Source organism: Triturus cristatus, chromosome 2_2 (genome assembly GCF_964204655.1).
Source record: "Triturus cristatus chromosome 2_2, aTriCri1.1, whole genome shotgun sequence".
Lineage (NCBI taxonomy): Eukaryota > Metazoa > Chordata > Amphibia > Caudata > Salamandridae > Triturus > Triturus cristatus.
Window position 1 is genome coordinate 497,574,425 of NC_140582.1, and position 27,896 is coordinate 497,602,320.

The window sequence follows — 27,896 nt, forward strand, 5'->3', positions numbered from 1 at the left end:
CCCTGTACACTACTCTCCACCAGATGCTCTGCCTGGCCCTCCGTACTCAAAGTCTGCAGATGTGGTGATCGTGGAGCCACATCTATCATCACGGAAAAAAGCATGTCCAGTGGATTCTCTTTTCTGGTCCTTTTTCATGGTTCATCTTTTGATGTGCTTTAGCAAGATTGAAACAAGGGAAAAATGTAAAATTGAGTTTTTACTATGCTTAGGCATAACAACGTGAGCAGCCATTGATCAGGAACTGTTAGCATCCATATTCATCCCTTGGAGTTCCTCACAGCTAGTAATATGAATCGGACAACTACAGATTTTGGCAAGGCCCTCTATCTCTGTTTAATTTCCCTGAGTACCTTCCTGAAGAGAAAGTTCAGCTAGAGCAACAGCAAATATAATCCATATCCTGCTAGGCAAAGAGGAAGCCTTCTTACTCTGACCTGCTTCCCTAAACTTGACAAACAAGAGATAAGACCGACAAAAAGGATATGCTCTTTCAATGTCAATTAATACACCGCTTTTAACATCAGGTAGATGTAACAAATCCACTCTTGAGAGACAGAAGAGGTAGAAATACAAGTGATACCACCTCCTGCTTTTTGTGAAAGAAGAAGCCATTTTAGTAATAAAAACCGGGTGATGCATGACACAATAAACCCTCAATTTCAAAACTCCTTCTGGATGAGGTTATAGCCACCAGGCAGGTTACTTTCATAGTCAGGACCTTCAAATCTGTAGAGAAAAGAGGTTCATATGGATATTTTAAAAGCCAAAGCAAATCCAAAGGGGAAGCCAGAGTCCTTACTGAAAGATGAGCTGGAGAAATGTTCCTTTTAGAAATAGGAAGTAAACACTTTCTCATCCTTTACATTACTCCAGGAATTCCTAAAAGCTTTAATGGCTGTCCCTTGCACTTTTAATGTTGAGAAAGAAAGATCAAGGCCAAACCCTTCCCACAAAAATTGAAGAAGAGAAGGAAAGGAACAGCCTATTGTGGAAAGAAAGTGAGTAAAAGTCAAAGGTCAATGACACTGCTGGATAGCCACAGCTTAGTGAGATGTTCACCCTTTCTTCTGTAGACCTCTCCTCTCAACTTCCTTTCCAACTGGGACAGTCTGGCCTAGTCATGAGATCCCAAGGGAAAAAGAGAGAAGGGAATATGTGGAATGGCCAAAGAGAAAGAAGTGCTAGATTTTTGAGAAGGGGAAACCAAGTTCTGTGAGGAGAGACAAGAACTACAGCAATCACTTCTCTTTCCGCTTTTTGGATTTGAGCTGATAATGTGGAAATAGGTGGGAAGGGAGAGAAGGCACAGAGAGGTTTCCTGGGTCATTTCACTGTCAACGCACCTATTCCTCAAGCATCTGGAACTGGACTGTGGTAGAAAAGGAAAAGCACTTATGCAATGCTTTGAGTCGAATAGGTTGAGACATTGGGTTCCAAAGCTCCTGTATATCTCCTTGAACACATCCTTGGACAGAGAAACATCCTTGGAGAAAGGGAAGAAATTGCACAGCAGATCTGCCTGAACATTAACTAGACCTCTGATAAACACTGCTGTGAAGGTCAAATGTGTTTCTTTGTTTCAAATGGAGAGTAACATGCCTAGAGACCAGGATCCATTTCCTTCTTGGCAATTCACATATGCCACAGTGACCATGTTGCCTGATCTCACCAGAACATAACACCTCTGTATCTGATTTCGATATCGAAGCACAGCTCTGAAAAGAGTAGTTCACCCCCTCCTTTTTAAGGATCATAGACTCTCCTTGAGGAGCCAACGTAGCTGAGTAGAGCAGCTCCCCATCATGGTCTCCCAGCTTGACAAACTGGCATTTGTTGTCAGAATTATGGGAGGTTCCATCAGCAGATACTTGGAATATACAGTGGGATTCAGCCAGAGTGGCAGTGACTGAGAGATGACCCAGAGGGTGGTCTCCTAGTTGCTAAAGATGGATATGGACCCATGGAACTGTGAACACTGATGAAGCCATATGACCTTGCTCCTGAAGTCACATTCTGACAAGGGGCTTCTTCAAATCCAACAGATTTCTATTGCTCTGGTTTCTGGAAGGATCACAACATTCAGGTCAGTTCTGAACTGTGGCCAGTAAAGATCAAATTCTGGGAACTAGCTGACACTTTGAGAGGTTGAGTAGAAATTGGTGCTAGAAAACATAAGATCTTACTGCCGCCAGCTCTAGAGCCTTCTCTATTTATGATACATATAGTAACCATGCAGTACTCAGTCATTTAGTGCTTCGTTCGTAAGCGCCAGGGCCCAAGATATTCCTCAGGAGGCCACTGCAGCTTGCACCACTTACAGGCTCAGCCGAAGCTGCCAAATACCAGTAATAAATGCTACCATGATACTTCTACAAATGTGACATTTTGGATTATACCGGGTGATAAAAAGGCATAAGAATAGTCTAGACATTCTGATATTATTATGAATTGTATTGACATATTGGATTGTTAAACAATCTGCTTCTGTGCTCTTTTAAAAGCAGACTGGTCTGTCAGCACCACCATGTGGTGGACTGTGATAAATATGTACTGTGTTAATAAATAAATGTGTTAATAAGTTAATAAGCTGAGCACTGGCACACAGTCATCTAGATGCGAGAATGTTGGCCAACGCTGGAGATGCAGCTATATCACTATCTGAACCATGAGTAATCCAAATGCAGGATCTCTTTTGGATGCACAATGTAAATGTTTTTATGTTCCTGGGCCACTGGTACATGGAAATATGCATCCATCAGATCAACTATTATCATTTTGTGAGCTGCTGACACCAAGGGAATTATCTACTGAAGTGCATTCATCTTCAAAGAGGTTTGTTTTAACCAAGGGTTTAACTAATTTTAGTCTGTTACAACTTTATAACCCCCTGTCATCTTGGGCACCAGGAAGATGACACAGTAGTCTAATCTCCTTTCTTGGGATTGGGGTTGTCACTTTCTTGTTCAGAAGTGATTGCAGGCCCTTAGATAAGGCGTCTCTCTTCAACTGCATCATGGTTGTGGTGTATTGCAATTTTAATCTGATAGCCCACCCAAACAATCCAAAGCACCCATGCACCAAAAGATGATTTCTCCCATGAAGTAATGGATTTGACCTCCAACCAGATAGTCTAGGACTAGGCAGACCGGATATTGGCAGGACTTCTTTTGTTTTCCCAGTTAACCTTGATCTTTATTTTTTAGTTGAATGTCCAGCAAAGGTATTCCTTTTCTGTTTATGGGAGTTAGAATGTTGTTTTCCTTCTAGACAGTTAGTGGAGTCATGATTTACCAGAAACAGCCAGAGATGAGGATTGTTGCTGCATAAAGAAGGATCAGTGTTTCTTCCCCTTGAAGAGGTGGCATAACATACCATCTGATTCTGAACCAAAGAGAGAAACACCTTGGGAAGGCATACACAAAACAATGTGTATGTCAATCTTCCGGCAACAGATTCCTCCTTGCATCCACAGCAGTTGCTCCTCACATACTGGGAGCCTGAACAACATCAACAGTTACTGTGAAAGAAGCTTAATTTGATGTACTATGCCCTCCAACAGTGCAGGACATCTGGTTCCCTTCTCAAGAGTGTTGAAAAGAGCCTTGCATACTAAAACTAAGCACTGAGTTGAATACGCCCCATAAATCCCAGCCATCAATGCTAAATGAGTCTCGGAATACGTATTCCTAAGGGCTGAATCCACATAATTATATGTGGCATCCTTCAGAATGCCCTCTTATGCATAAATAATAATATGCGACAGACAAGACTGTCTGCCACAGAATTACCAGTCACTGAATCCAGAAGTTTAGACTCCATGTAGATAAGGGGGTAGAGTCTTGGCATACATCTGGGAAGAACTATCTTATCTGGGTCTTTCCATTCATGCAAAACTACATCCCCTACATGAGGAGTAACTGGAAGACCCAAATGAGGAGCCCTCTGGAGTCTCAATATTGTATCCGCAGCGGTACATGGGGTATTATGATCTAGAAACCCCAAATTGTCTTTCATATGAGATAACACAGAGGGAAGCACGTCTTTAGTAATGCACTTTCCTGTTTTCTTGCCAGGCAAGCAATCCTCCTTCCCCTCTGAGGAAGAAACACGTCCAGAGACACCCAGAGAGTCCACCCATTTATGAGATCAAAAGGATTTCAGCTTTTTATGAAGAGATTGCCTCAAGAACAATCCACTTAATCTTTCCTCCACATTCAGAGGAGTGATGGCGCTTATTGGAAACTGGGGGGCGGGAGTATGAAGAGGAATAACTAGTGATCTGCAGATTACAGAATTTCCTCTCGTGTTACCCCATCACCACCAACAGCTGAAATAACTCCAAATAAAAATAAGAAGACAAGTTACCCGATCCACTGCTCATCTCTAATGGAGAGGAGGCTACAACAGCATTGGCAAACTGGAAGTATTCACATCCACAGTTAACCAGACAACGCACAGGCACAGGGAAGCAAACACGCGTAACCAGACATCGAACCACTTATCTCCAAACAAAAGGAAGGACATTTTTTATTTTCACCTTCAACAGAGATATCATGGAAAATGAAGTATGTTTCTCTCAACAAATCTAGAGAAATCTTCAATAAATATTCAAAATATATGATATTCAGCTCCAACAGTGTCACACTTTTCTGGCACGTTACCGTTGATGGGACATCATCAAACTCCCACAAACCACTGCCATTATCTCCTAAGCTCAGTCAGTGAAGGACTGAGTGGTTAGGATGAGGCTCACACCCAGCAGAGGCCGCAGTAGTTGGAACTTTCTTTTAAACGTAAAGATATTGTCGTATTCAGTAGAAATATATCCATTCATCATAGCAGGTCCGCTCATTTGAACAAACATCACATTATGTGAGACACACAGAGAGCTGCAGGATGAGAGAATCATCTTAGCCATGCATGTACGAAACCAGAGGAGACCTGGCCATGAAAGGGCCATCTGAGTGAGGCTCATGCTGCTCTGAGCCGGTTAGAGATGACCAAAAATACACCTTATCCTCACCGACTCCATGCTCGTTCAGGGCTGCCACAAGGACGGTCACAACATTCATGCGGGGAAACTGAGCATGCTAAAATGACTGCTGACTGTGAAAAGTTATTCATCGGAAAGACTAGTCAACAGCAAAAGCAGGGCTTATTCTGAGCGTATCCGACAAACAAAGTGCTGACTGCTTCTGCCTAACAGATTAAAGGCTGTGCTGGAGGCAGAAGGTGTCATCTTTCTCATTGTTTCCGCCATTAGGGATAAGGATCTGCCGTGAACTTTGACCCGTGCCTGTCTGGGCCTGTCAGCTCACCCATGCACACCGCCAGACCTGCTGCAAGCTTCTGGCCATGAGAGCGCCACAAAGCCGAGCCTTTAATGAGGCCGCAGAGTTGTGTCCATCGAGGGTTACTGAGAGAAGTGCCTCGAAGGCACGATGATCCGAGCACGCTGTCGTTTAAAAGGAGCCAGCATCTGACAGTGCACGGCCCTTTACCCTGCTGGGTGTCAACGGATGACTGATGGAAAAGTCGACCCCTCAGGGGAGACTGCAGGAGAGCACGTATGTTCATCTGATGGCGAGTTAAAATATGCAACTTGTTAGAAACTGCAAGTGTGCTGGTCGTTGAGCTCGGAATTACCAAGTTTCTCTGATTTTGGGAGAGTTGTAGCTGCGCCAGGAACTTCAGCATTGCGCCTCAAACACCAGACACATGTTCCTGCTGCAGCAGCGATGCTGTCATCCTTAAAAGTAATTTCGTGTAAAAAAAACCACACAGGAACTAGTTTTTTCTACAACCATGTCTGAGAAAATTAGAAAGGAATACGCTTTTTGAACTTCAATGTTCTCCAATTGCTTTGGACAGTATCAATTCTGTGACCCTATAATCAGAAAAATTAACCAGAATTGTTCTGGGATATTTAGTACAAGACACAATCTGTGAAGGTACTCTCTGTGTGTCTACATTATTGTAAGAATCAACAGTTCTAACCTCCTTCCTTAACACAATACTTTTATTTGAGTACACATTACACTAGAGGACTGTTTTAGAGTTTGGTGGACAGGTTACTGGGTCGTGATATATATTCCTTCCGCCTTATTAAAAGTGCACTATATCCAATGACGCCTGCATTTAGGCGGACTGGATGTCCGTCACATTTGTGACGCAGTGACCATCTGCCAAACTCCAATTTGGGCCCTAAGTAGAGCATTTTTTTCTTCTGAGAAATATTTTTCTGTGTGGAGAAACCCTTTCTCCTACATCCCCACCAAACATGAGGTGGATCTATTTCCCTTTCCTCCCTGGACATTAATTTATACCAGCATGAGCTGGAAAGTGTATCTCACGCTTTCCAGGCTGCAATGGGGAATGTAAGGAGTTTGTGAAAGCTCACAAAATAATTTGTGGGTATCCACAAACCTCCAAAGCTTCCCATGCCTTGGAACACCCTTAATCTCAGCACTCGAGTAGGATTTATTGGTGCGGAGATCTCTGCATAGGTAAATGGCCTTACGCTCGCCAGGAATACATTTATGCATTTCTAGCAGATGTAATTGAGGTAAATTCGTTCATAAACTTGATTTTACAGCTGAATTTATTTTTGTAAATAGGCCTGACATGTCCATGTTCAAAAGTTATGGGAAGTTTCAGAGTAAGACTATTATAATAACAAGTGACCCAAAATAAATGGTATTTTAAAAAAAAATTAAAGATTTTATGTCTCATAGAGTTTGATGCACAGCTTATAAAATCAACTGCTTCCTTTTTGGTCTGTTCACAAGTATGCTGGAAAGGATAGTTTGTTTACTCTAGGCATTACAACTTCCCATGCCCTGCCCCTTCATGCTTTTTACAATGCAAGTGTATGTTCCTGTTTTGCCCATGTGCTTTGTGATCCATGCAAAGGGAACACATGTAAATGTTGAACTCTGTATGAATTCTGCGGGAGGAAGGTGGAAACTATTCCAATAAAACCCTGCACATGGTTTACAAATTCAAAAACTCCTTTCCTTTCATCATAAACACTACAGTCGCTAGGAAAAAATAAATACAAATCTTAGGAGATTTAAAGTTGTAAGTTAATGAGGACTTGACGTTGATCACACCAGGTGGTGCAGGCACATGAAATGATCCAGTGAAGCGAGCAAATTTTAACCTCTATGTATTTCCCCATCCAATTTATAGAATGGCTATCACTTACCTTGAGGGTGGCATTGGCACTGAAAGGCTGCAGCTTTCTTTCTTTATGACCCATACTACTGTGCTTGTGCACAGTAACTATTGTGCCCAAGAAACAAAAAAATATGCAAAAGTCACGACTAACCCATAACACAAATGGGTGGAAAGTGTGAAATAGAAAAACCAATGTTAAGAGTATGCTGCATTAAGTGAAGTTTTTCACCAATGCAAAAAACAGAACAAGTACATTTTGTACAACATTTGCTGCTTTTCTAAATGTTTCCACTGGAGCAAAACATTGAATCAGCTTATTACATTTTGCTCTCCTTAAAAGTGGAGCAAATTCATTTTTCTCTGCTGTTCAGATTTAAAAGGATGGAACTAGGTTTGAGACAACGTCAAATCTTCCATTTCATATTAGATAAGCAGCACAAGTTAAACAAAAGGACTTAACTTTATTTTTTATTGATGGCTTTTCTTTTTCCTGGAGCAGGTTATCTTTACCTGAAACTATGTAAGACACATAAAATGATTTCCATGTAATAAATGTGCAATGTGTTTTAAATATCAGAATTAGTACCCCCTTTTTTGCTCTGGTGCAAAAATCTTGATGTAATATGAAAGGGGGAGGGCGATTTTTTTCTTCAATATCCTAGCACATAAGTAACAAAAAGGCACAAAAAAATGTTCTGTGTTTTTTTGGCCACTGTGCACATTTTACGCAATGTGGCCCTACTCTGTGATGCAGAACATTCTCTACCATGCTTTGGCTGTGGAGAGATGTTTGGTTTTGCCAATGCATGTAGTTAAAAACATTATTCAGAGAAACGATTGTGATATTTAAAAAGGTTTGTATGCATTTTATTTAGTTGTATGGTTCCATCTGGATGTATTTCGTTTATATTCGTAAAAGCGGGTATCGGTACATGTTCTTGATATATAGTGAATACCCTGAAAGGTTGCTCCAGGATTCGACTCCTCTTTGTAATACACTGTGCAAAGGACATACTTCTTTTAAATGTATATGTGTTCATACAGCTTGGCATTGCAATATCTTCTCTTCCATAAGCTGTCTTCCATTATCCATTCTCTTGTGAAGGCACTGTGTTTTGAGTCAAAGTGGGAATGGCATACCATACCTGCTTGTAGATATTTCAGTTGCAATGTTTTGGTTGTTGAGAGATTTCATAGAGCCAAGATAGATATTTATTTTGCTGACATGCACAGATCTCTAGTGTACAGAGATTTATAGGAGTAGCTCGTTGCTCTATTTTGTTACTGGTTATAATTAGACCACTATGAAGTGTTTTTTAGATTTTTTACATCTGTATGCTTTTATGTGAATTTTGCTTAGTGCCACTAAAGCAGCACAGCATGTGTGTTTGCTATGAATTTCATCTTGCTGGTATACATGCACATCTTTACTGCGCTAAAATGAATCTGATGCCAGAAGCGGGCAGATATGAAACTGACTGGCACTGTATTTAAAATAAAATTTCTTCTGTTTAATGAAGAAATTAATTTTGAGAGAACTGAGCAGATTGATACTAATGTAAGAAAAGGTAATACTAACCAGTTCGGCAGAATTCTCCTTCCCAGCCTTGGTTACAGCAGCACTTTCCTGTAGGCGTGCAGTGTCCGTTCCGGCACTGCCGCAAGCAGTCAGATGTTAGGGGCTCGGCTGGATAAATTGGCCTTTTACATTCCTCTGGCATTAAAGATCTGAGTAAAAAAATAGCAATGGCACTCTTTAAGTCCAAATGTACAACAAACAGCGTGTAAGACATATTACGCATGCAAGTACTCAGTATGATGCAAAAGGGACCCATAGTTCAATGGTGAACCAAACAAGGACTTCTTCACTCGGATTCTTAGACTCTGCCTCCTTGTCTTCATTTACAGATGTGAGTAGTTGTACGCCGCCCCCACTTACAGGAGAATTGGTGGGCAGACTCTCTGAATTGCCCTATTTATCTGTAGAGCATCAGGGTGCAGATTCTCCTAAAGGCTACTCACTGTGCAAAGCATTGTACTGGGAGTGGCCTTTTATGCATACAGAGCGAACCTATGGGGCGCTGCACAAAAAGTGGGAATACATTGGCAATGCAAAGTGACGAGAGGGGGTGGGGCAGTTCGTACCTGTGGGTGGTAGACAGTGGGAGCAGGGGTTTACTGGTAGAGGGAGGCAGGGGGTTAGTGGGAGACAGCGAGAAGAATTTGCCAGGGGAAGGGGTGGGCATTGTCACCAGTTAAATAGAGATGAAATTGCACAAAGTCCCAATCAGAGAGGGAATTTGTTGAAATATCAGGGGGGACCTTTGTGGACATGGCAATCGGACGAGTGAATCTAACGGAAAATATCATTTCTATTTTTCAGAAGACCAGAATGATTGAGAGAAGGTCAAACCCATTTCAAAGGGTTGTCAATTTCTCCAAGACACAAAGGGGCATATTTACAAGGGCTTTATCTCCGCTTTTTTGGCTTAAAAAGCCAAAAAAGCGGAGATAAAAATATCGCCCTATTTACAAGAGGGTGCTAACATGCATAATCGCATGTAAGCACCCTTTTTCCCAATGCCTCCCTTTGCATCTCTAATGAGATGCAAAGTGGGCGTCACTGGGCGTTCCCCGGATGGACTACCTTGCAAATATCGCTGATGTTTACATCGCGATATTTACAAGGCAGCCCACATGATTTTAGCACACGTTAGATTTTGGCGAAAACTGCAGTTTTCGCCAATAACTAACGTCTGCTAAAATCCAGACTTACCTATGCTTTACATAGGGGGTGGATTATGCTGATATGACCACAGGGTCGTATCAGCAAGGTTATCGCCGTTTTGCAGGGAACATTGCTTTCCAGCGATGTTCCCTGCAAAACGGCGATAACCTCTCTATCTCTGGAATTTTTATCGCCCTGGAGAAACACGTTGTTAATAACGCGCTACCAGGGCGATACATTCCAGAGATAGCCTGAGATAAATAAGTTATCGCTAAGCACGGCCAGCGATAATTATCGCTGGCTGTTGATAATATGCCCCAAAGTCTGATGATTGGGAGGAGAAGAGTGGATTGAAAAAAGGATTTTCATGACATCTGCACAAAGGTAATTTGAAAAGTGAAAACAGGAGATGATGTTACCAGGGGAGGTCATTTAAAAGAAAGAGGAGGGGGCTGAGAACAACGTGTTGCTAGCTTCCTACCCATAGGGGGTTAGACAAGGAGTTGGAGAAGGCCATTCTAATAAAGTAACGAACAATTAGGGAGAAACGATGAGAACACGCTCACTGTTATGCTGGAGAAATAACTAGAGACGTGGGTGCTGTAGTGTTGTGGTCAGGGCTTTGGGCCGGGTCTCACCGGGTCTGAGCACCGGCAGTTTTTTAAAGGGGGCCTTGAAACGGGTCTCTATTGGGCTCTGCTTTGGACCCTGGCACAGGGGGTCTGTTTTTTCCAGACTGCAGTGACAGCTGGCACATAGATGTGCGTGTGCTCACACTGCTCACTTCTCACTAGTGGAGAAGTGACAGCATGACGTCATGCCAGGTGAGCGTTGTAGGGGAAGGGAAATCCGTTAAAGAGAGTCATTTTCTCTCTGGATTTCCCTTCTCTTTTTGAAACTCAGGAGCAGCATCATTGCCGTGGTGTCACATGCAACTAACAACCATTGACAAAGCCAATAGTCCTGAATTGTTGTAGGTATGATGTTACTTGTTGTAACATATATCTATTTGAAATGACAGAAACCGTAAAATACAAGTCGGGCGGCACACTATGCTAAGCACAGATTTTTAGCTTACGTGTTTTAAGCCACGCCCTAATTACATTGATCACTCCCCTTTGAGAGACACCCCCCCACCCCCCCCCCCCCCAGTTTTTTCATCCAAATTAAAGCCCTGGTTGTGGTGATCTTCAATGCTGAATGCAGTTGAGCGGTCAAACAGAAGAAAGATAGAACGGTGGTGATTGGGATGAGTGGAGATGGTAAACTTTGATATATGTGTTAAAGCAGTTTCCTTGGAGTGCTGCACACAAAAGCCATATTAGAAAAGACTAAGAGAAATGCAAGTTGAGGCAGAATGAGTAAGTCCATTGAACAGTAGTCTGTTAAGTGAATGAAGGGGGTTTGGGTGACATGATAAAAGTTGCATGAGAGGAAGGTTCAGCTGTTGTGTTTGAACAGTGAGGTGAGTCAAGGCAGGACACTCGGAGCCTGATGAACAAAGGGTTCTGAGAGTGCAACAAGCAATTGCACCTGCTTTTTGCTCCCCTGGGACATTTCTGTATTAAAGAAGGGGCTGCAGGTGCGTGCCCCCCCCCCTTCTATATTACCTAGCGTGGATGTATATTTTGCCCTTAAACAGTCAACATTGGTTATTCCCTAATTTGTGATTTTCACATTTGCCCCATGTGCTCTTGCTATACTCCCAGCTTGGGGGCAGAGAAAACAGGCTCTTTGGAAGCACACTAACAGGGCACACCTGAGGGTAACTCTTGGGAGTAGGCACGGTGGTCTAGCAGAGACACCCTAAAGACCTTTCACCTAGAGGTGCTGGAATGCACTGCGCCCACCCGAGTCTCTGTATCCATTCCTTAACACCAGGTCTGTCATCTGCATTGAAGACAGTGGTGGATTGATACTGAGGCTCCCTTTTTCAGGTAGCTGCCTACCCAATGCAGGTGAGGTTGTGCCTGCACTTGTGGCGCTGCCTACCCAATGCAGGTGAGGTTGTGCCTGCACTTGTGGCGCTGCCTACCCAATGCAGGTGAGGTTGTGCCTGCACTTGTGGCGGTCCATTTTTTTAAAACTGAGTGCGCAGTGTGGTCTGGGTGCACCAGCGTCGACTGGAACTGGTTTACTCCTTACTGTGTTTTTTCATAGATATTTTTCACTGAGCCTCATTATATAAAAGTAAGGCATTTCGTCTTACAATGTAGGCTTTATAATTCCCTTATTCAAGTTCCCCATATTATTCTCTCCCCACATCTCTCCGGGTCTTTCTAAAAGTTATACAATTTGACCAGAGGGGCCCATATTATTTGGCTTGATTCAGTTTATCCGAGTCAACAGGTAGAAAAAGGAAACACAGTTTACTGATTCTGCAAACACAAAACTATTTGCTAAATATTAACCTTAGTATTTGTCAGATTTACTTTATTGTTAAAATGCAAAACTCTGGTTTGGGGGATTTTTCCCAGAGCCTTTAGCACAGCACTGGAACATTGATAGCAATTTAAGGTTTCAGCAGCATACACTTCTCACGTGTTACATCTGTCCTTGACCCCCAAGGTTGATAGATGTGGTCCTGTTTGAAAACGAGTCCCTGGTGGAAGCCTGTATAGCTGTTAATAGGTGCGAGGTCAATGCAATCGCTAAACAGTTTGTGTTACTGGCAGGGTGGTCGTGAAAACAACACCTGCTGCATAAGCACTTGGCAGCTGAGTCAATAAGCAGTGTGGGAATTTATCAACTTTGGAGGCTGCTTGCACACAAGCCTTACTGATGAATTGAGAAACTTTGTCTCATTAGACCAGATCAGCTATACTTTATGCATGTTTGTTTTGTGTGGCACAGAGACTGACTGCTATCAGATCCCAAAACACTGGCACAAGAGACACAGATCTGCTGTGTCGTACAAAGGAATGCATAAGATGCTCACACAGCCAACCGGCACAGACTAGGACATTGAAGCCATATTGCTGCTGGTTGACTATGTTAACAATAAATCCATCTGGATAATTCACAATTCTGTACTCGTTTGTCCCTTCAAAGAGAATCGTTGCTGTGATATGCGGCAGGCGCACTATGTGAATTTCAGAGAGGGCTGCACCTAGGTAATGCATGTTGAGTTATCAACTTTACGGTTTCCAAGTTGCACTCTTGAGGAATCCCATCTCCTGCCATTTCCTTGCCAGCGGCCCGAAAGTAGGTGTGTGAACGGTCGAACCATATATTCGTCTTGCTTCATTTGCTTTAGCAGCAATTGACAAGTATATTTTTATCAGTAGCAGCAAAACAAGACATAACCCTTAAACAGTAACAAACAAATCAACTTACCTCGCTTAACCACCCTCATGGAGCATTAAAAAGATAGCTTGAGCCTTGACTTGAGATCTGCGTACAGTATTCCTTGGTAATGGTGTTGTTTTACCCAAATAATATTTTAGAACGGCTTACTTTTTAGGTCTGGCATTAGCCGAGATCTTTTGATTTGAGTAAAATTATATGCATGTTATACTTATTTATAGGGCTTTCAGCTAGCCCTCTCCATCTTTTGGGATATCATTGTATCATTTACATTTTTCATCCACCCACTAAAGCATACAGCATTGTGCAGTGGGCCAGCCCACCTCAGCCGTTGGCTAACTTCACTGTGAATGACGAGATTCTGCCCTTTCACAGTGAGCACAGTGAGCACATCCAAACACTAAGTAGTTTATTTCAGTGCCAGAGACTACTATGGGGATGTGTGCTTTTTGAGACAAAATTATTTTTTGACTTTGTCAATATTTTTTTATATTGACGAGGACTTGGCAGCTTCCCCAACAATAAAGTTTTGCAAAAACCATAGCAAAAACAAATAAGCAAAAAAATTTTTCTTTTTGCATTTGTCACCCCGAGTGGGATGGGTATGCCCAGATGCGGGTCCAGTGTTCGCCATGCCACTGGATTCAAGCTATCCTGGCTAATGAGGGGTAATACCCCGAAACCGGTTCTAGGATGCTTGTTTGGTCCAGGGAGGACCTGGCCTGGCAGTTCGGGCTGGACTGTTTCCATGTGGGACAGGGTCAAGACTGATTTGCATATGCCTGGGTCGAAACTGGAGTGGCACGGAGAGCAAAAAAACAATGGATTTAGGCCCAGATCTCTGTACTGGCGGTGAGTGTTTGACATTGTTCAGTATTCCGTCCATCAATTTTCCTTTTTGCATTTGCCACTCCGAGTGGGATGGGAATGCCCAGACGTGGGTCCTGTACTCGCCATGCCACTGGATTCAAGCTATCCTGGCTGACGAGGGGTAATACCCCGAAACTGGTCCTAAGATGCTTGTTTCCGGTCCAAAGAGAACCTGGCCTGGCAGTTCGGGCTGGACTGTTTCCATTGGGAAGAGGGTCAAGACTGATTTGTGTATGGTTGGGTCCAAACTGGGGTGGCGTGGAGAGCAAAAAAAGGATGGATTTAGGCCCAGATCTCTGTAGGGGTGGGTGAGTGTTTGACATTCTTCACCATTACTTCTATCAATTCTCCTTTTTGTGGGAGTGGGAGCAAGGCCTTTTATATTTCTACATTATTTTGAAACCCTGATACTAGTCTAAATTTTTCCAGTTTATCTACCGGCAGTTCTACCGAACTCACTGGATTCTAGATCATCACCATGATACTACCTGCAAACGTTTTTAATTCAAATTCCTTTTTCCCAATCTTGGTCCCTATTATATCAGGTCCTTTCCTAATAGCATTGGATAGGGCTCCAGAGTGAGCGCGAAGATTGAGGGGGGAAGTGGACAGTCTTGCCTGGTGCCCTTCTCAATATTAAACAAAGCAGATGCCTGTGTACCTTTGGTATGGCCCACATCAAAAAGTGCTGCCCAAAGCCCACCATCTGAAGGGCCTGTTTCATCCAAGACTAGACAACCTGGTTGAACGCATTCTCGGCATCCAATGAGAGAAGTATATTTTTGCATTAATAGAGGACATTTTATATGATGTGCAGCAATTTCTTGATGATATCACTACATTGCCTGCCAGGTATGAATCTTGATTGATCAGCATTTATCAATTTTGGCATCAAAGTACCAAGGCGTGCTGACAAAATACTGGTGAAGATTTTAACGTCAATATTGGCCTCTATGAGGTGCAAAGTGTCAAATCTTTCAGTGGCTTGGGAATACACTCTATGGTGAGGTATTTCATTGAGTTGCTTAGCTCTCCTTTATCTCCAAAGCTATTATACAGTTTAGTAAGTAAAGGCGCTAATGAAGAACAAATTCATTTATAAAAGGCAGCTATGTAGCCATCAGGTCTGGTACTTTTCCCTGCTTCAGTCTATGAATTATGTTCACGACCTCTGCCTCTTACATAATTTTATCCTTTATGTCTTTCAGTCATTTGGGATTTTATATTTCAAGTGTTCTTGGAGATATTTGAAAATATCTAGTGACACTGTCTCTTCTCTTCTATATAAGGCAGTATAGAACTCCCTGAATGTGCTGTTTATATCCTTATCTTCAACTACCATATGCCCCCTAGTATCTTTGACTTTGTGTGTCCTTTCATATGCGATCTTTGCCTTTAATTGTGAGGCTTACAGCCTCCCAGCTTTCTTGCCAGACGATTAATATCTTTGTTTGATACGCAGTAAAGCTCATTACCCATAATAAAGTCAAGCGCTTTCACTTGAGCATGCACTGCTAACACCTGTCTCCAGGTTTTATTGATCCTGTCATCTTGTGATGTCATTCTAGCGCCATCAGTTGCCGTTCTAGTGCTGCCCTCACCTGTTTCATATTTTTCCTTATGTAGGATGCTGCTGAGATGATATGACTCCTCAAAACCACCATTACAGTACCTCAGAGAAGTCGGGTAGATACATCTGGGGAATTATTATCTCTTTTAATTTTTTTTGCCTATGTCTGCTCTAATGACCGAGTCTTGTAGCAGGAATTTGTTTAACCACCACCTATGTAGATTGGTATTCCGCGCAGTGTATTGCAGGTGGATGCTAATTAATACGTGGTCAGCAATATATTACCAATATTTATGTCCTATACTTGTGTAATGGTCGATTAGACAATAAATAATAGTCTAGTCATGCGTAAGTTTTGTGTATTGCTCAATAAAATGTAAAATCTATTTCATCCATAAGTTAGTGCTATCAATCACACACCAACCCAACGTCTGTTAACCAATCTGCAAATTCTATAGGAGTCACCTGTCCACCATTGTATCTCTGCTGGGACCAGTGTTTTGTTGAGTCTAGTGCCATGTTTATTTCCCCACCAAATAGTATTTCCCCTTTAGCTAGCTCAAAAAACTCTGCGATGCAGTTTTTAAGGAAAGGATCTAGTTTATTGATGGGAGCTTAAAGGGGCACAATAATATAAATATGACCATTTATTTGGGGCATTACTCCCGGCCTCCTAAGCGCCTTATCTGCATGTGTCTTCAGGATGTGCCCTTGGATTGTGTTGCTGTGCAGAAGTACCACTCCAGGATATTTTGATCCCGAAGAGGCAAAAGAACTGCTGTGAAAAGTGTTTGGAGTATATTCTATTGCAATCTCTTTTCAATAGATCTGTCCTCATGGATCTCAGAAAGTTCAGTACTTCCAACTTCTTTTTTTCTGGAGAATTCACTCAAGCTCCTTATGCTGAAGTAAATTGTCTTAAGTGACTCCTCCAATTTCCTACAGATTGTACGGAATTGGCTGTTATGCATTGCCACCCAGGCACTCCCCTTTGATGGGTTTCTCCCCTATGCTAGTCCAGACTAAGGGTGGGCGTAGTTCGCGAAGTAGCACTTCGCGAAGCTAAGCAAAGTGAAGTTCGCACTACGCGAGCTACGCGTAGCACTTCGCGAACTGCGAAGTAACATGTTCGCACTGTGCAAGATGTTGTTTTCAATGATTGCACAGTGCGGACAAGCAACCGGCACTGTGCAATCATTGAAAATGGCATCTTGCACAGTGCGAGCTGTAGTTTTCTGCTGCTCGAGTAGATTTTTCCTCGAGCTGCAGCTTTCTCAACGCGAACTGGTAGTTTCTCATCGCGAGCGGTCGCGAGCATACGCGACCCCTCGCAATGAGAAACCTGACCTTCTCGCGTTGGGAATCTCGCCGGGAGGTTTATTTTCCAGGCTCGCGATCGCGAACAAGGAAAAAGTCTCGCCAGGATGTCATTTTGCTTGCTCGCGGTCGCCAACTTGACGTTGAGGACCGCGAGCAAGCAAAAAATGACCGCAGCACTACGCAACACTACGCTACGCGTGTTCGCACTGTGCTACGTGCAGTTCGCGTAGCGCGAAGTAGCGCGAACTTCGCAAACTACGCGAGCGTAGCGTAGTGCTTCGCCCAGGCCTAGTCCAGACCTGAACAGTGCATATGATCATGCAGAGTGCGGGTTTTGACTCCTATTCCCCAACAGAGTAGCTGATAACTCTAGGATAAAATTAATAAGCTGTGAACCTATGGCAGCAGAAAGCATTTCCCAAAGTTCTCCCCAACGTTGTCATTTTACAGTTCAGGAGTTTTATCAGAGCCCTCCATCTCCATAGCCCTTGACCTCCTCGACTCTCATCCAGTATGCGTGTTGATATTAATTGTGACACTTGGATATGTCCTCCCCCCAATAGCAAGTCTTGGTCTAGATGATGAGGCCTATATTTAAGTTTGCCCACTTCTTTTATCGCTTCCCGCTTGGCTTTCTCTGTTTCAATCTTTCACAGTCTCTTTTAACAGCCCATGCACTATCTATCCTGTTTGCATGGAACAATTTCACCGTTGCTATCTATGAGAGGGGGACAAACTTGTAATACTGATTCCCAAGATGTCGAGCCTGGAGGCAGCGCACATGCGCAGTCGCTTAGCGACGATCTGTTGAATCTAAAAAAATCTTACCATTTGTTGGGCTCAGTATCACCCTTCTTTGCTGCCTTTTAATTCAGCAGCATGTGCATAGAATCACTTCCCTATCTTTGTGTGGAGCATGGACCAAGTACAGTTGATTTAACTTAATTAGTGCCCGTCCGCTGCGATTGAGGCACTATTTCTTCTTTTTTTGCATTTTTAAATAGCACTAAGTTGACCCGACCGGAAGATATTGGGGTGCTTTACATGAGCACCAGTTCTATTCATTTTTTTGTAGAGAAGGGGAGATTAAGCGTTTTGCCCAGAATGAAAGGATGTTGAGGCGACGCTGAGACATAAAATTGGTTCCTCATTTTGGACGTCAGCATCTCTGCCCATAGTGCCACATTCTTCTTATTGCCATTTGTGCTTTCTATCCAGAGAAGCATGTATGGGGCCAGATGTACACCTATGAATGGCACCTTGTTCCCTGTCTTTTGTTATGTGATCCATTTCTGATTATGTGGCAGTGCCTGTCTTTGACATGATTTTGTGTTGCACAAACCCTTTGTTCGACTGCATTCACTGTAGTTTAAGGAAGAGCTTTGCAGGGAACAAGGGGGTTGCTTCAGTTATGGATTACATAATCGTCTGATCTTGCGTTTGTCTTGGCAGTGTGTGCAACCCCGACATGTCTTCAACCCTCACCTTTTCCGGCAGCGCTTCAAAACGCATCTGAAAGCTCTTGCAGCCACTGATGTCACAGCCTGCAACTGCCACAGCCTGGATCCTTTGTCTTGTGTAACACTTGGCTCTGTCTTTTTCTGCCTCTACTTCTATTACACATTCATCTCCCCTAGTGGTTAAAGTACAGACCCCGGCCCCTCCACATGCCATTACTGCCATAGTCTATGAAATCTTTGTTGACAGGAACCCTATGCTCTTGAGTGGGATTTTTGGTGCCGGTCTTGGTGCCAGAGACAGTGGAATGGCCATTGTATTCGATACGACAGTGGGGGAAACAAGGCAGTTTTGTGAGATGGCCAAAGCACTGATAATAGCGTAAGTTCCTGTTTCTTCTCCCCCTGTACCTGTTTTGTCTCCCCCTACTCAGTCCCCGTTTCAGCTAATCCCCTGTCCATTTCCTTTCACTCCCCCCAACAGACAAAAGAAAAAACTACTATAACGCGGCCAATGCTGGTCACTTCATACTGCTTCTTTTACCGTCCTGCTCTCCACCCACCCTCCTGTTCATCACCTCAAATCGACTGACAAAGCCAATAGCTCGCCCATAGGCAAGACCTATTAGCTTTGCCAATGTTTTTTTTCTGTTGGGTAGGGAATCTTGCACTGCTGATGCACATGTAGATTCTCTCCTTTGAGGCAAGCTTGAATAGCTATTGCATATGGAGTATCTGTTTTGTAAAGGTAGCACACACACATTGCTGATTCCATGCAGTTAATGTTCTGTGAGGGATGGCACCTTGCATTGCCGATGTCCATATGAAACCTGTTCAATGTGTGAGCGAATTTAGCATTGTTGCTGCTCAGACTGCTATGCTTCTATGAGGGAGAGAAGCCTCAAATGAAGATGCCATGCTGAGCTTTTTCGAAAATGAGATATGCGTGCTGTGCTGAAGATGTTCTGTGCAGGATTTGTGAAGGAAGGTAACTTGCATTGCGGGTGGCCATGTTGTACATGCTCAACTGGCGAGTGAAGCTTGCATTACTGATGTCTAGGCTGTAACTTTATATGTCTGCAAGTGAAGGTTGCACTGGTGATGCCCATTGATACCTACGTCTTAGTGAAGTTTGAGGAACGTATGCTTCTGATTGCCATTAGCCCTGTAATTTCATCTTTATGAATTCAAGTGAATGACACGGAGAGGCCACAACAAATGCTAGACTTATAAATATGTGCAACATAACATAACAGTTAGTGTGCAAAAAGCCTTAAAAAAAAAGGGAGTTCCAACCATGTGAGAAATCTGGATTCGTTAGAGGGCATGCAAACCACACAGAGCTCGCCCCTCAAAGACAATCTTAATATCGCATAAGAGATGAGGCCTCTTGCAGAAGAATTGTTGTATACAAGTAGATAATGCGAGGGGCTGAAATATCTAATTAAGAACTATTTGGTAGAACAGTAAAAAGTTACAAATAAGTTAATTATTTTACCTCATCTCACAGTATCCTCTTGCGTCGCTCTTTCTGCCTTCACCAAGTTAGGGTAAAGCACACACAGAGATAAAAGCCATAAAATTCTCATGGGTGTTAGGATAGCAGAGTTTAATATCAGGGTTGCTCCCAGCGTTGAAGTGAGACACCTGACCTGACCTTTCCACTATCAAAGGGCTCCTCCATGTCCAGAGGCTTCTAATGAGCTCACACCCGGGTCCTTCTCGCGCGATGCGGGTCACTGAGCTGCTCTGTGATGTAATCTGAGGATTTCCACACCTTGGCCCGGGACTCAGTGTCCCCTTTGTCCTGAGATCTACGCAGGCGAAAGCACCTGTCAATATGACACTTTAAATGGGACAGGTTAGCACTTATTCCAGCAAAGGCATGAAAGTGATACTGGGCGCGCTAAAGCGCTGGTGCAGTCTTATCTGTTAGCCGGCCTGCTTGAGATGAAAAAATGGTTAAAGTAACGAATGGGGGCTCTCTACCAAGATAACAACTCTAGATTACATAAATATCATAACATGTCCAGCAAACCTAAGCGAGAACCAGCAAGAGGTTTATCCGTAATGTGTACGGAAATAGACAAAAAGTACCTTTTCACCATCTGCCTCCGCCTCAATGTACTTCCGCGGGCAGTGTGTGACCCGTATGACACGCGCTCTTGGACTAGCCTGCAGAAACCGAACGCACGGCTCTTCCTCGCCCACACGCAAAGCATATCTCAGCCAGAAGCAGCCATGGGAGGTCTGCCCTTTCAGGTATATCATTTCGAGACCACCTAACATGTTGAGGCAACACGAACACAAACGAAAGGCCAGCTAAGACAGACACTTGTAATCGGATACGAGCGACGGGCCGAAGGTGTAAAACTCACTCACACGCATACACCAAATAGACTAAACAATCCGACTGAAACTTACCCGGTTTGTGCAAGAAAATGATTTAAAACTCAAAAATATAAATACAGTGCTCAGAGATTCATCTAAGTGGATGCAATAACATCTGTTAAACAAGGAACTGTTTCATTGCTGGGCAGCATTACCGTTATTATAAAACTGTTAAAACGTACGTTGTCATTAACTACTGAAGGAGACGGACTTTCCCCAAATTCGTTCTAGAGTATTCTCATAAACTGGTGAATAAATAAACGTTTTGTCTGATTCGAGCTAGTTCTATTGAGGGTGTTTTCTTTGTCTCTGAAGTCTACATCCGTCATAAATTGTAAGTAGCAACAACAATTACAAATACTCATCACACCACCATAGACAAAAGCAGTCAAAGTGAAAAACAGTAGAAGACTCAATTAAACAGCCAAACAAGTAAAATGTATACACCAAAGTCTCTGTAGAATATAAAAAACACACAAATAAATATTTAGGTTGAAAGGAAACAAAAATATGAACAAGTTACGGGCATGCAAAGCTAGATGCTGATTGGTTGAACTCCATACTTCCAGCTGGGCTTGGAAAGTTTTAAAATATACCACCAAATAACAGCACAGGGCTTGTAAAACCACGACTACATTTACTTTAATAATTTCATCAGGATATGCTGAGAATAATGGCTACCCCACCACTTCTGGACTATCGGTGCCCGCCCAAAGTACAAATCAATGTTAATCAAAATGTTCTCAATTAAAAGTGCCCCAAACTGTGCTGTGTACTTCCTAAAACACTTACCAACATTTGCATAAAACGTGCAGTCTAAAACAGCTCTAGCAATTGTTGTGAAAATACACTGTGTCCTGAAACACCCTGAAGCAACTCTCCAGAGTGATCAAAACAATTCTTTACATTACTGAAACTTTACCTTCTGAGCAGCTATTCAAATTAATGAAGAAGTATACTGCATAGGTTCTCCCTCAAACAGGTCTCCAGATTAATGTATCAAAAATGTAATTTAACACTGAATTCAGCGCTTTAATTGCGTCAGGCAATCAGAATGCTGGAAGTAAGTTCCCATATTTTTAGGCACTGTTGCATTAACACAACACCTTAAGAAACAATGAGAAGGTTTAGCTGCCCATGTTCCATGAAGGTAATCAGATGAGTACTAACAGCTGATTGTCCACATGCTGGTGGACGTTTATAGCTTTTAATTACCCTTACACTTGTTATGCTCTATACTTTCAGTTCGAACTCACAATGAGGGAGTAGGCAATTAACAGCAATTAACGCCTTTAGCCGAGGCCATTAACAAACAGAGCAGAAGGCCCTTAACCACTGTTAAAGCAGCAAGAATGAGGGAATAGCACTTAATTATTGACTGGCTTCAAGCGAATGCTTTTTGTGCATAAAGCTATAGGAGCTGTCACCCCTTCCCCTATGCTTCTTAGTCCGCTACCTCATGTAGTTGCTCCTCTGCTTACCTCATATGCGTACAATGAGCTATGTTGAGAGAGCTTATGAGTGGTACTCCAGTGACAGCCACTTCGGACTCTCAAACTGATTGTGCTAATTGTGTTACAGAAAAAAAGTAGTCAACAAGTGATTCAACAGATTAGTGGCCACATTTAAAAGGAGGAGCTACTAACTTGAAAGACTGTAGCAAAATATTTATGCATTTCAGATAAAGTACAGTGCAAGACACAATGCCCTTAATGCAAGGCATTCCCAAAAATACAGCAACCATCTTCTGTCCTTCTTGTAATCAAAAATCCTAAAGACCAATGGGCCAATGCTCTTTTAGCATCTCACCCCCCTCGACTTGACTGTCAATTGCACAAAACCCATTTTGGCACACATATCAATGGAAGAGGAAGAAGTAGTAAGGCAAGTGTTGAATGTAAAAGCATCCAGTTCATTAGTGGAGCCATGTTGCGCTGCTTACTTGACAACATTCATCATGCCCCTACACTGGACACACAGATAAAATTCATGAATCACTCATAGTATGTTCGTTCTTGAGACAACTGAAGTGTGGCATCATTGGGCGACATCCAAATACACCGGGCAATTACAGTCCAATTTCCAACCTGTTATATCCAACCAAAATCTCGGACAGCAAGATGACACAGCAATTGCAAACTATGTGGAAAAGAATTACCTCCTCCATCGCCATCAATTGGGGTTCAGGCCTGGTTGCAAATAGCCCTTTTTGCAGGTTTATCCCCAAACTTTTTGCTTCTTCTGTCTATTTTTCTTGCTCGGTTTTTGTTGGCTTTAGGGCTCTGGGCACTTTACCACTGCTGATCAGTGCTAAAGTGCATATGTTCTCCGTGTAAATTATGATTATGATTGGTTATCTATGATTGCTATATTTGATTTACTGGAAAGTCCCTAGAATAGTGTACTGTATGTGCCCAGGGCCTGTAAATCAAATGCTACTAGTGGGCCTGCAGAACTGATTGTGCCACCCACATGAGTAGCCCTATGAATGTGTCTGAGACCTGCCACTGCAGTGTCTGCGCGCACAGTTTAAACTGCCATGTCGACCTGGCAAGTGCACCCACTTGCCAGGCCCCAACCTTCCCTTTTCTTACGTGTAAGGCACCCTTCGGGTAGGCCTAAGGTACCACCATAGGCAGGGTGCAATGTTTGTAAAAGGTAGGACATGTAATGGTGTGCTTTACATGTACTGATAGTGACATACTGCCAATTTTATTTTTCACTATTGAAAAGCTATTTGTCCCATAGGCTAACATGGGAGTTGTTTGTAACATCTTACAAGTATAACTTTCCATTGAGACAAGATATAGAAGTAAAGTTTAGGCTCTCTGAACTCAGAATTAATAACACATGTTTTTAGCAATATGGATTTTAATTGTGTGTTTGAAAATGCCAGTTTTAGAAAGTAGGCATTTTCTTGCTTAATCTTTCTGTGTGCCTCTGCTGTTTGTGTATTGACTGTCTGGTTTTGGAGTGACAGGAGCTGGGGATGTGCATTCACTGTAGACAGCCACAAGGGGAGTTGAGGTGTGTCCTGCTTTTCCTGTGTGACTCATAGCTGGACTGAATATACCTTGGCTGCATTTAAAGTGGTGGGAGGAGTTTCACCTGCACCTGCTTAGGGTGTGTCTCCTTTGCCAATGCTGTCTCCACTTCCTGTGGACATGCTGCACCAGAGAGGACAGAACTAGTTTGGACTGGGCTTAGAGACCCTTGTCACAAAGAGAATAAACAGAAAATGGGGTATACGTATTATACTTTAAACCCCAAAGAATTAAATCACTTCTGTACTCAAGAGGAACCTCTGCCAAGGAGAAGAGCTGGAGAGCTGTAAGGAGGAGTACTGCCCCTTTGCTGTGTGTGCTTTACTGGGTTGGCCTGCAGTTGCTGCTTCTGCCAAGGAGAGGACAAAGACTGGAACATTGCTGTGACCCTGCTTAAAAAAGAATCTCCAAGGGCCTGTGTGTTCTAGCCTCCTGTTCTGAAGTCTCAAGGCCACAAAGACTTCACCCGCACCTATTGACCAGCACCTGGGCTCCTCTGTGGACGCCTGTATTCATAAGGGCACCAATTCCAGTTCCTGGTACGAGAATTGTGTGGTTGGTGCTGCAAATCAAAAAAACAACTCCAACACTGTCAGCGCCGCAGCCATTGACGCGGCGACCTGCACTGAGACCGGAGGGCACCACTCGTGAAGTGCACAATGCACCACCCCATCTGCACCGCAGTTCCAACGCCTGCAGTTATCGGCCTTCCTGATGCCAGCACTCGCACCGACACGGTCACTGCCAGCGCCAGCATCACGTTATCGCAGAGCTGATTACCGACATGGGTGACTTCATGAACTCTTCGATTTGTGTTGTTTCGATCTTGTTTGGTTTAGATAAAGATACTTTATTTTTCTAAACTGGTGTGGTGTCCATCTGTGGTGTTTTAACTGTGTTACTGTGTGTTTGGGTACAAATACTTTACACAGTGCACTTGGGATATGCCTGTCTGCTTGTGCCAAGCTACCAAGGGGGTGAGCAGGGGTTATCTAAAGTGTGTAACTCCCTTTACTTGGCTAGAAGGAAGGGTCCTACTTGGACAAAGGTGCATACATCTGCCAATTAGAGACCTCCAATTCTAACAGGCCCTCACAAGGAGGAACTAAAATCACATTGGCTAACACCAGAGAGGAGATTCTCACTGCAAGGGAAGATCAGTAATCCTTTAGCACATTAATTGATATCTCCTAGATATATGAAATGATTAACTAAATAATACTAATGATCATGCTCAAAGAATGGTCAAGGAAAACAGGGTGGGCACTGGTTTCAATCCGATACTTCAGCTGAAGCCAATAATTATAAATTGGGTCCAGAAATTCAGTCATTTGAAAAGTATCTTATGAAGTGCCACACAGTTTAATGTATGACATTACAACGGATGCCTTTACCATGCATGCATTTACCATGCAGCCTTCACCACGTCTGCCTTTACTGCCACATATACCTTTAACAGGCATGCCTTTACCACACATGGTAAGTATATTTAAGGTAAGTAAAACCCATATATTTCTTTTAATTTACTTCTAACCATCCTTTACCATGACACGCCCCAAACTCCACAAAAAAGGGCTTGCACTCCATACAGCTGTGCTGATTTTGTTTATTTATCCAGCTCCCTAAGCTTGAACTTTCAGAGACACACACATGACATTGGAAGGCTATTAAAGTGTCTTAGATAACCAAATAATTTATGTTGTTTTTCTCTGGCAGTAGCACAAATGGGAGAAGGGTGGTCATTAACCTACAAGGATTTTTAGATCTGGCATGACAGTGCAACTGTCACATGATATTTTAACCTACACCAATATTATTCTACAGTTTGTTGCTTCCACACAAATACATATCTATTTCCATGCTATTTACTTGTAATGCTTTGCATTACCATGCAAACACAACAAGATGATGGACAGAGTGCTGAAACCTTTCAACCACTTACCCCAGTCACAGATCTGGGTTTAATCGATTGTTCTATTGCTCACTATGCCACCCCAGTTTGGACCCAGCCATATGCAAATCAGTCATGACCCCGTTCCTCATGGGAACAGTTCAGCCCAAACTGCCAGGCTGGGTCCTCCCTGGACCGGAAACAAGCATCCTGGGACTGGTTTCGGGGTTTCACCCCTCATCAGCCAGGCTAGCTTGAATCCAGTTGCACAGCGAGCAAGAGACCCACGTCTGGACATACCCTTGGCCACTTTGGGCAAACATAGCAAACACAACAAGATGATAGGCGGAGTGCTGAAACCTGTCAACCACTCAGACATGGGTCCCTTGCTCACTTTGTCACTGGATTCAAGCTAGCCTGCCTGATGAGGGGTTACCCCAAAACCGATCCCACGAGGAACAGGGTCAAGACTGATTTGCATATGGCTGGGTCTGAGCTGGGGTGGCATAGTGAGCAAAAGAATGATGATGGATTGAACCCAGATCTAATAGTGACTGGGGATGAGTGTCTAAAATGTTTCAGCGCTCCGCCCATCATCTTTTTGTGTTTGCTTGTTCGCCTTAAATTGGCAGGGTACGCCCAGACATGGGTCCCTTGCTCACTTTGCCACTGGATTCAAGCTAGCCTGGCTGATGAGGAGTGTTATCCCGAAACTGGTCCCAGGATGCTTGTTTCCAGTCCAGGGAAGATCTGGCTTGGGAGTTTGGTCTGGACTGTTCCCATGAGGAACAGGGTCAAGACTGACTTGCATATGGCTAGGTCTGACCTGGGGTGGCAAAGTGAGCAAAAGAACAATGATGGATTCAACCCAGATCTAATAGTGACTGGGGGTGAGTGTCTGAAAAGTTTCAGTACTCCGTCCATCATCTTTTTGTGTTTGCATACATTATCATGGGACATTTCTTTAAAGCCAGTCCATTGGCATTGCCAATGCTTGTTTAATTTACTCCTAACTTTCCTTTACTGCTACTCACCCCTAAACCCTCAATTTACCCTTGCGTCCCTTTAGCGCTTCCCAACCCTAAATCCTAAAATTACCCATAACTCCCTTTACCTCTACTCACCCCTAAACCCCACAATTACCCATACAACTATTTACAACTACCCACGCCTAAACCCTAAATTTAGCCTTACCGTTATTTGAAATATATATATATATATGTATTTACATTACCACTACTTACTATGCATGGTAAAGGCATGTGTGATAAAGGCACAAATACTTGCGTGGTAAAGGCATCGTTGTAGGGGCTGTTTCCTTACACAGTTCAGCTGACCCACTCCTGCCATTACAAATTTGCTTACGTCATTTGGTTCAGCTTCTTGAACACCATTAGTACACTCCCAATGTATACAGATGACACCATAATCGGACATAGGAGGCCCAGGGAGGAACCAGACAAAGTCACAAATGGTTTATAAACTGGTACTGCTGATTAGCTAAAAACATCTCACACGATACAGAAAGCAGTGGATTTAAACAAAACTAAACAGCATTTGGCCCATGATCAAAATAAATCTAAATGGGTTAATAAGTCGCAGATTAACACCTCTAAACAATTCTAAACTTTCACCATAAAAACAGGTGTTCTTACTTTCACCTTCATCTAGTGAGCAGCACAGAGGACACGAGCCAGTGAAGTGCAAGAACAATGCACACGAAGAATGGCCCCAGCATGTTTGAACTCATATGTGAAACCTGGACATGAAAATGCGAAATTGATCGCACAGATATTTAGAGCTTGATAGAAGTGAGGGGCACATATTTGTGGGTTCACTGGATAGAGGTCTATATGAGGGTTCCAGAAACTACTTGTTCACCTTGCCTGCAAAAGTAAGATCTACAGCGTGCCAACATGTATACATATTCTATATTTGAGTTGTCCTGAAGTTATGCATTTTCTTAGTGAATCATGGAGTAGCCCAATTTGTAAAATCACTTCAAACTGGTACAGTGCAAAATAGTAGAAGGAAATAGGAAACCTTAAACCAAAGAGTAAGTTATGTAACAGTGGAAATTAATATCCAGGAAGGTAGCTATTATTATCATACCCAAATTTCACAAAACATATCTAGA

General features: G+C 43.0%; 1 protein-coding gene across 3 annotated transcripts in view; it reads right to left on the reverse strand.

Moving 5' to 3' along the window:
- Positions 1 to 27,896, reverse strand: part of HHIP (hedgehog interacting protein) — a 253,770-nt gene that overhangs the window by 10,558 nt on the left and 215,316 nt on the right. For all 3 annotated transcript variants that reach the window (XM_085641613.1, XM_085641614.1, XM_085641612.1), the window contains exon 12: positions 8,762 to 8,910. In XM_085641613.1, the coding sequence (XP_085497739.1) occupies positions 8,762 to 8,910 (149 nt within the window). The remainder of the gene's footprint in view (positions 1 to 8,761; positions 8,911 to 27,896) is intronic.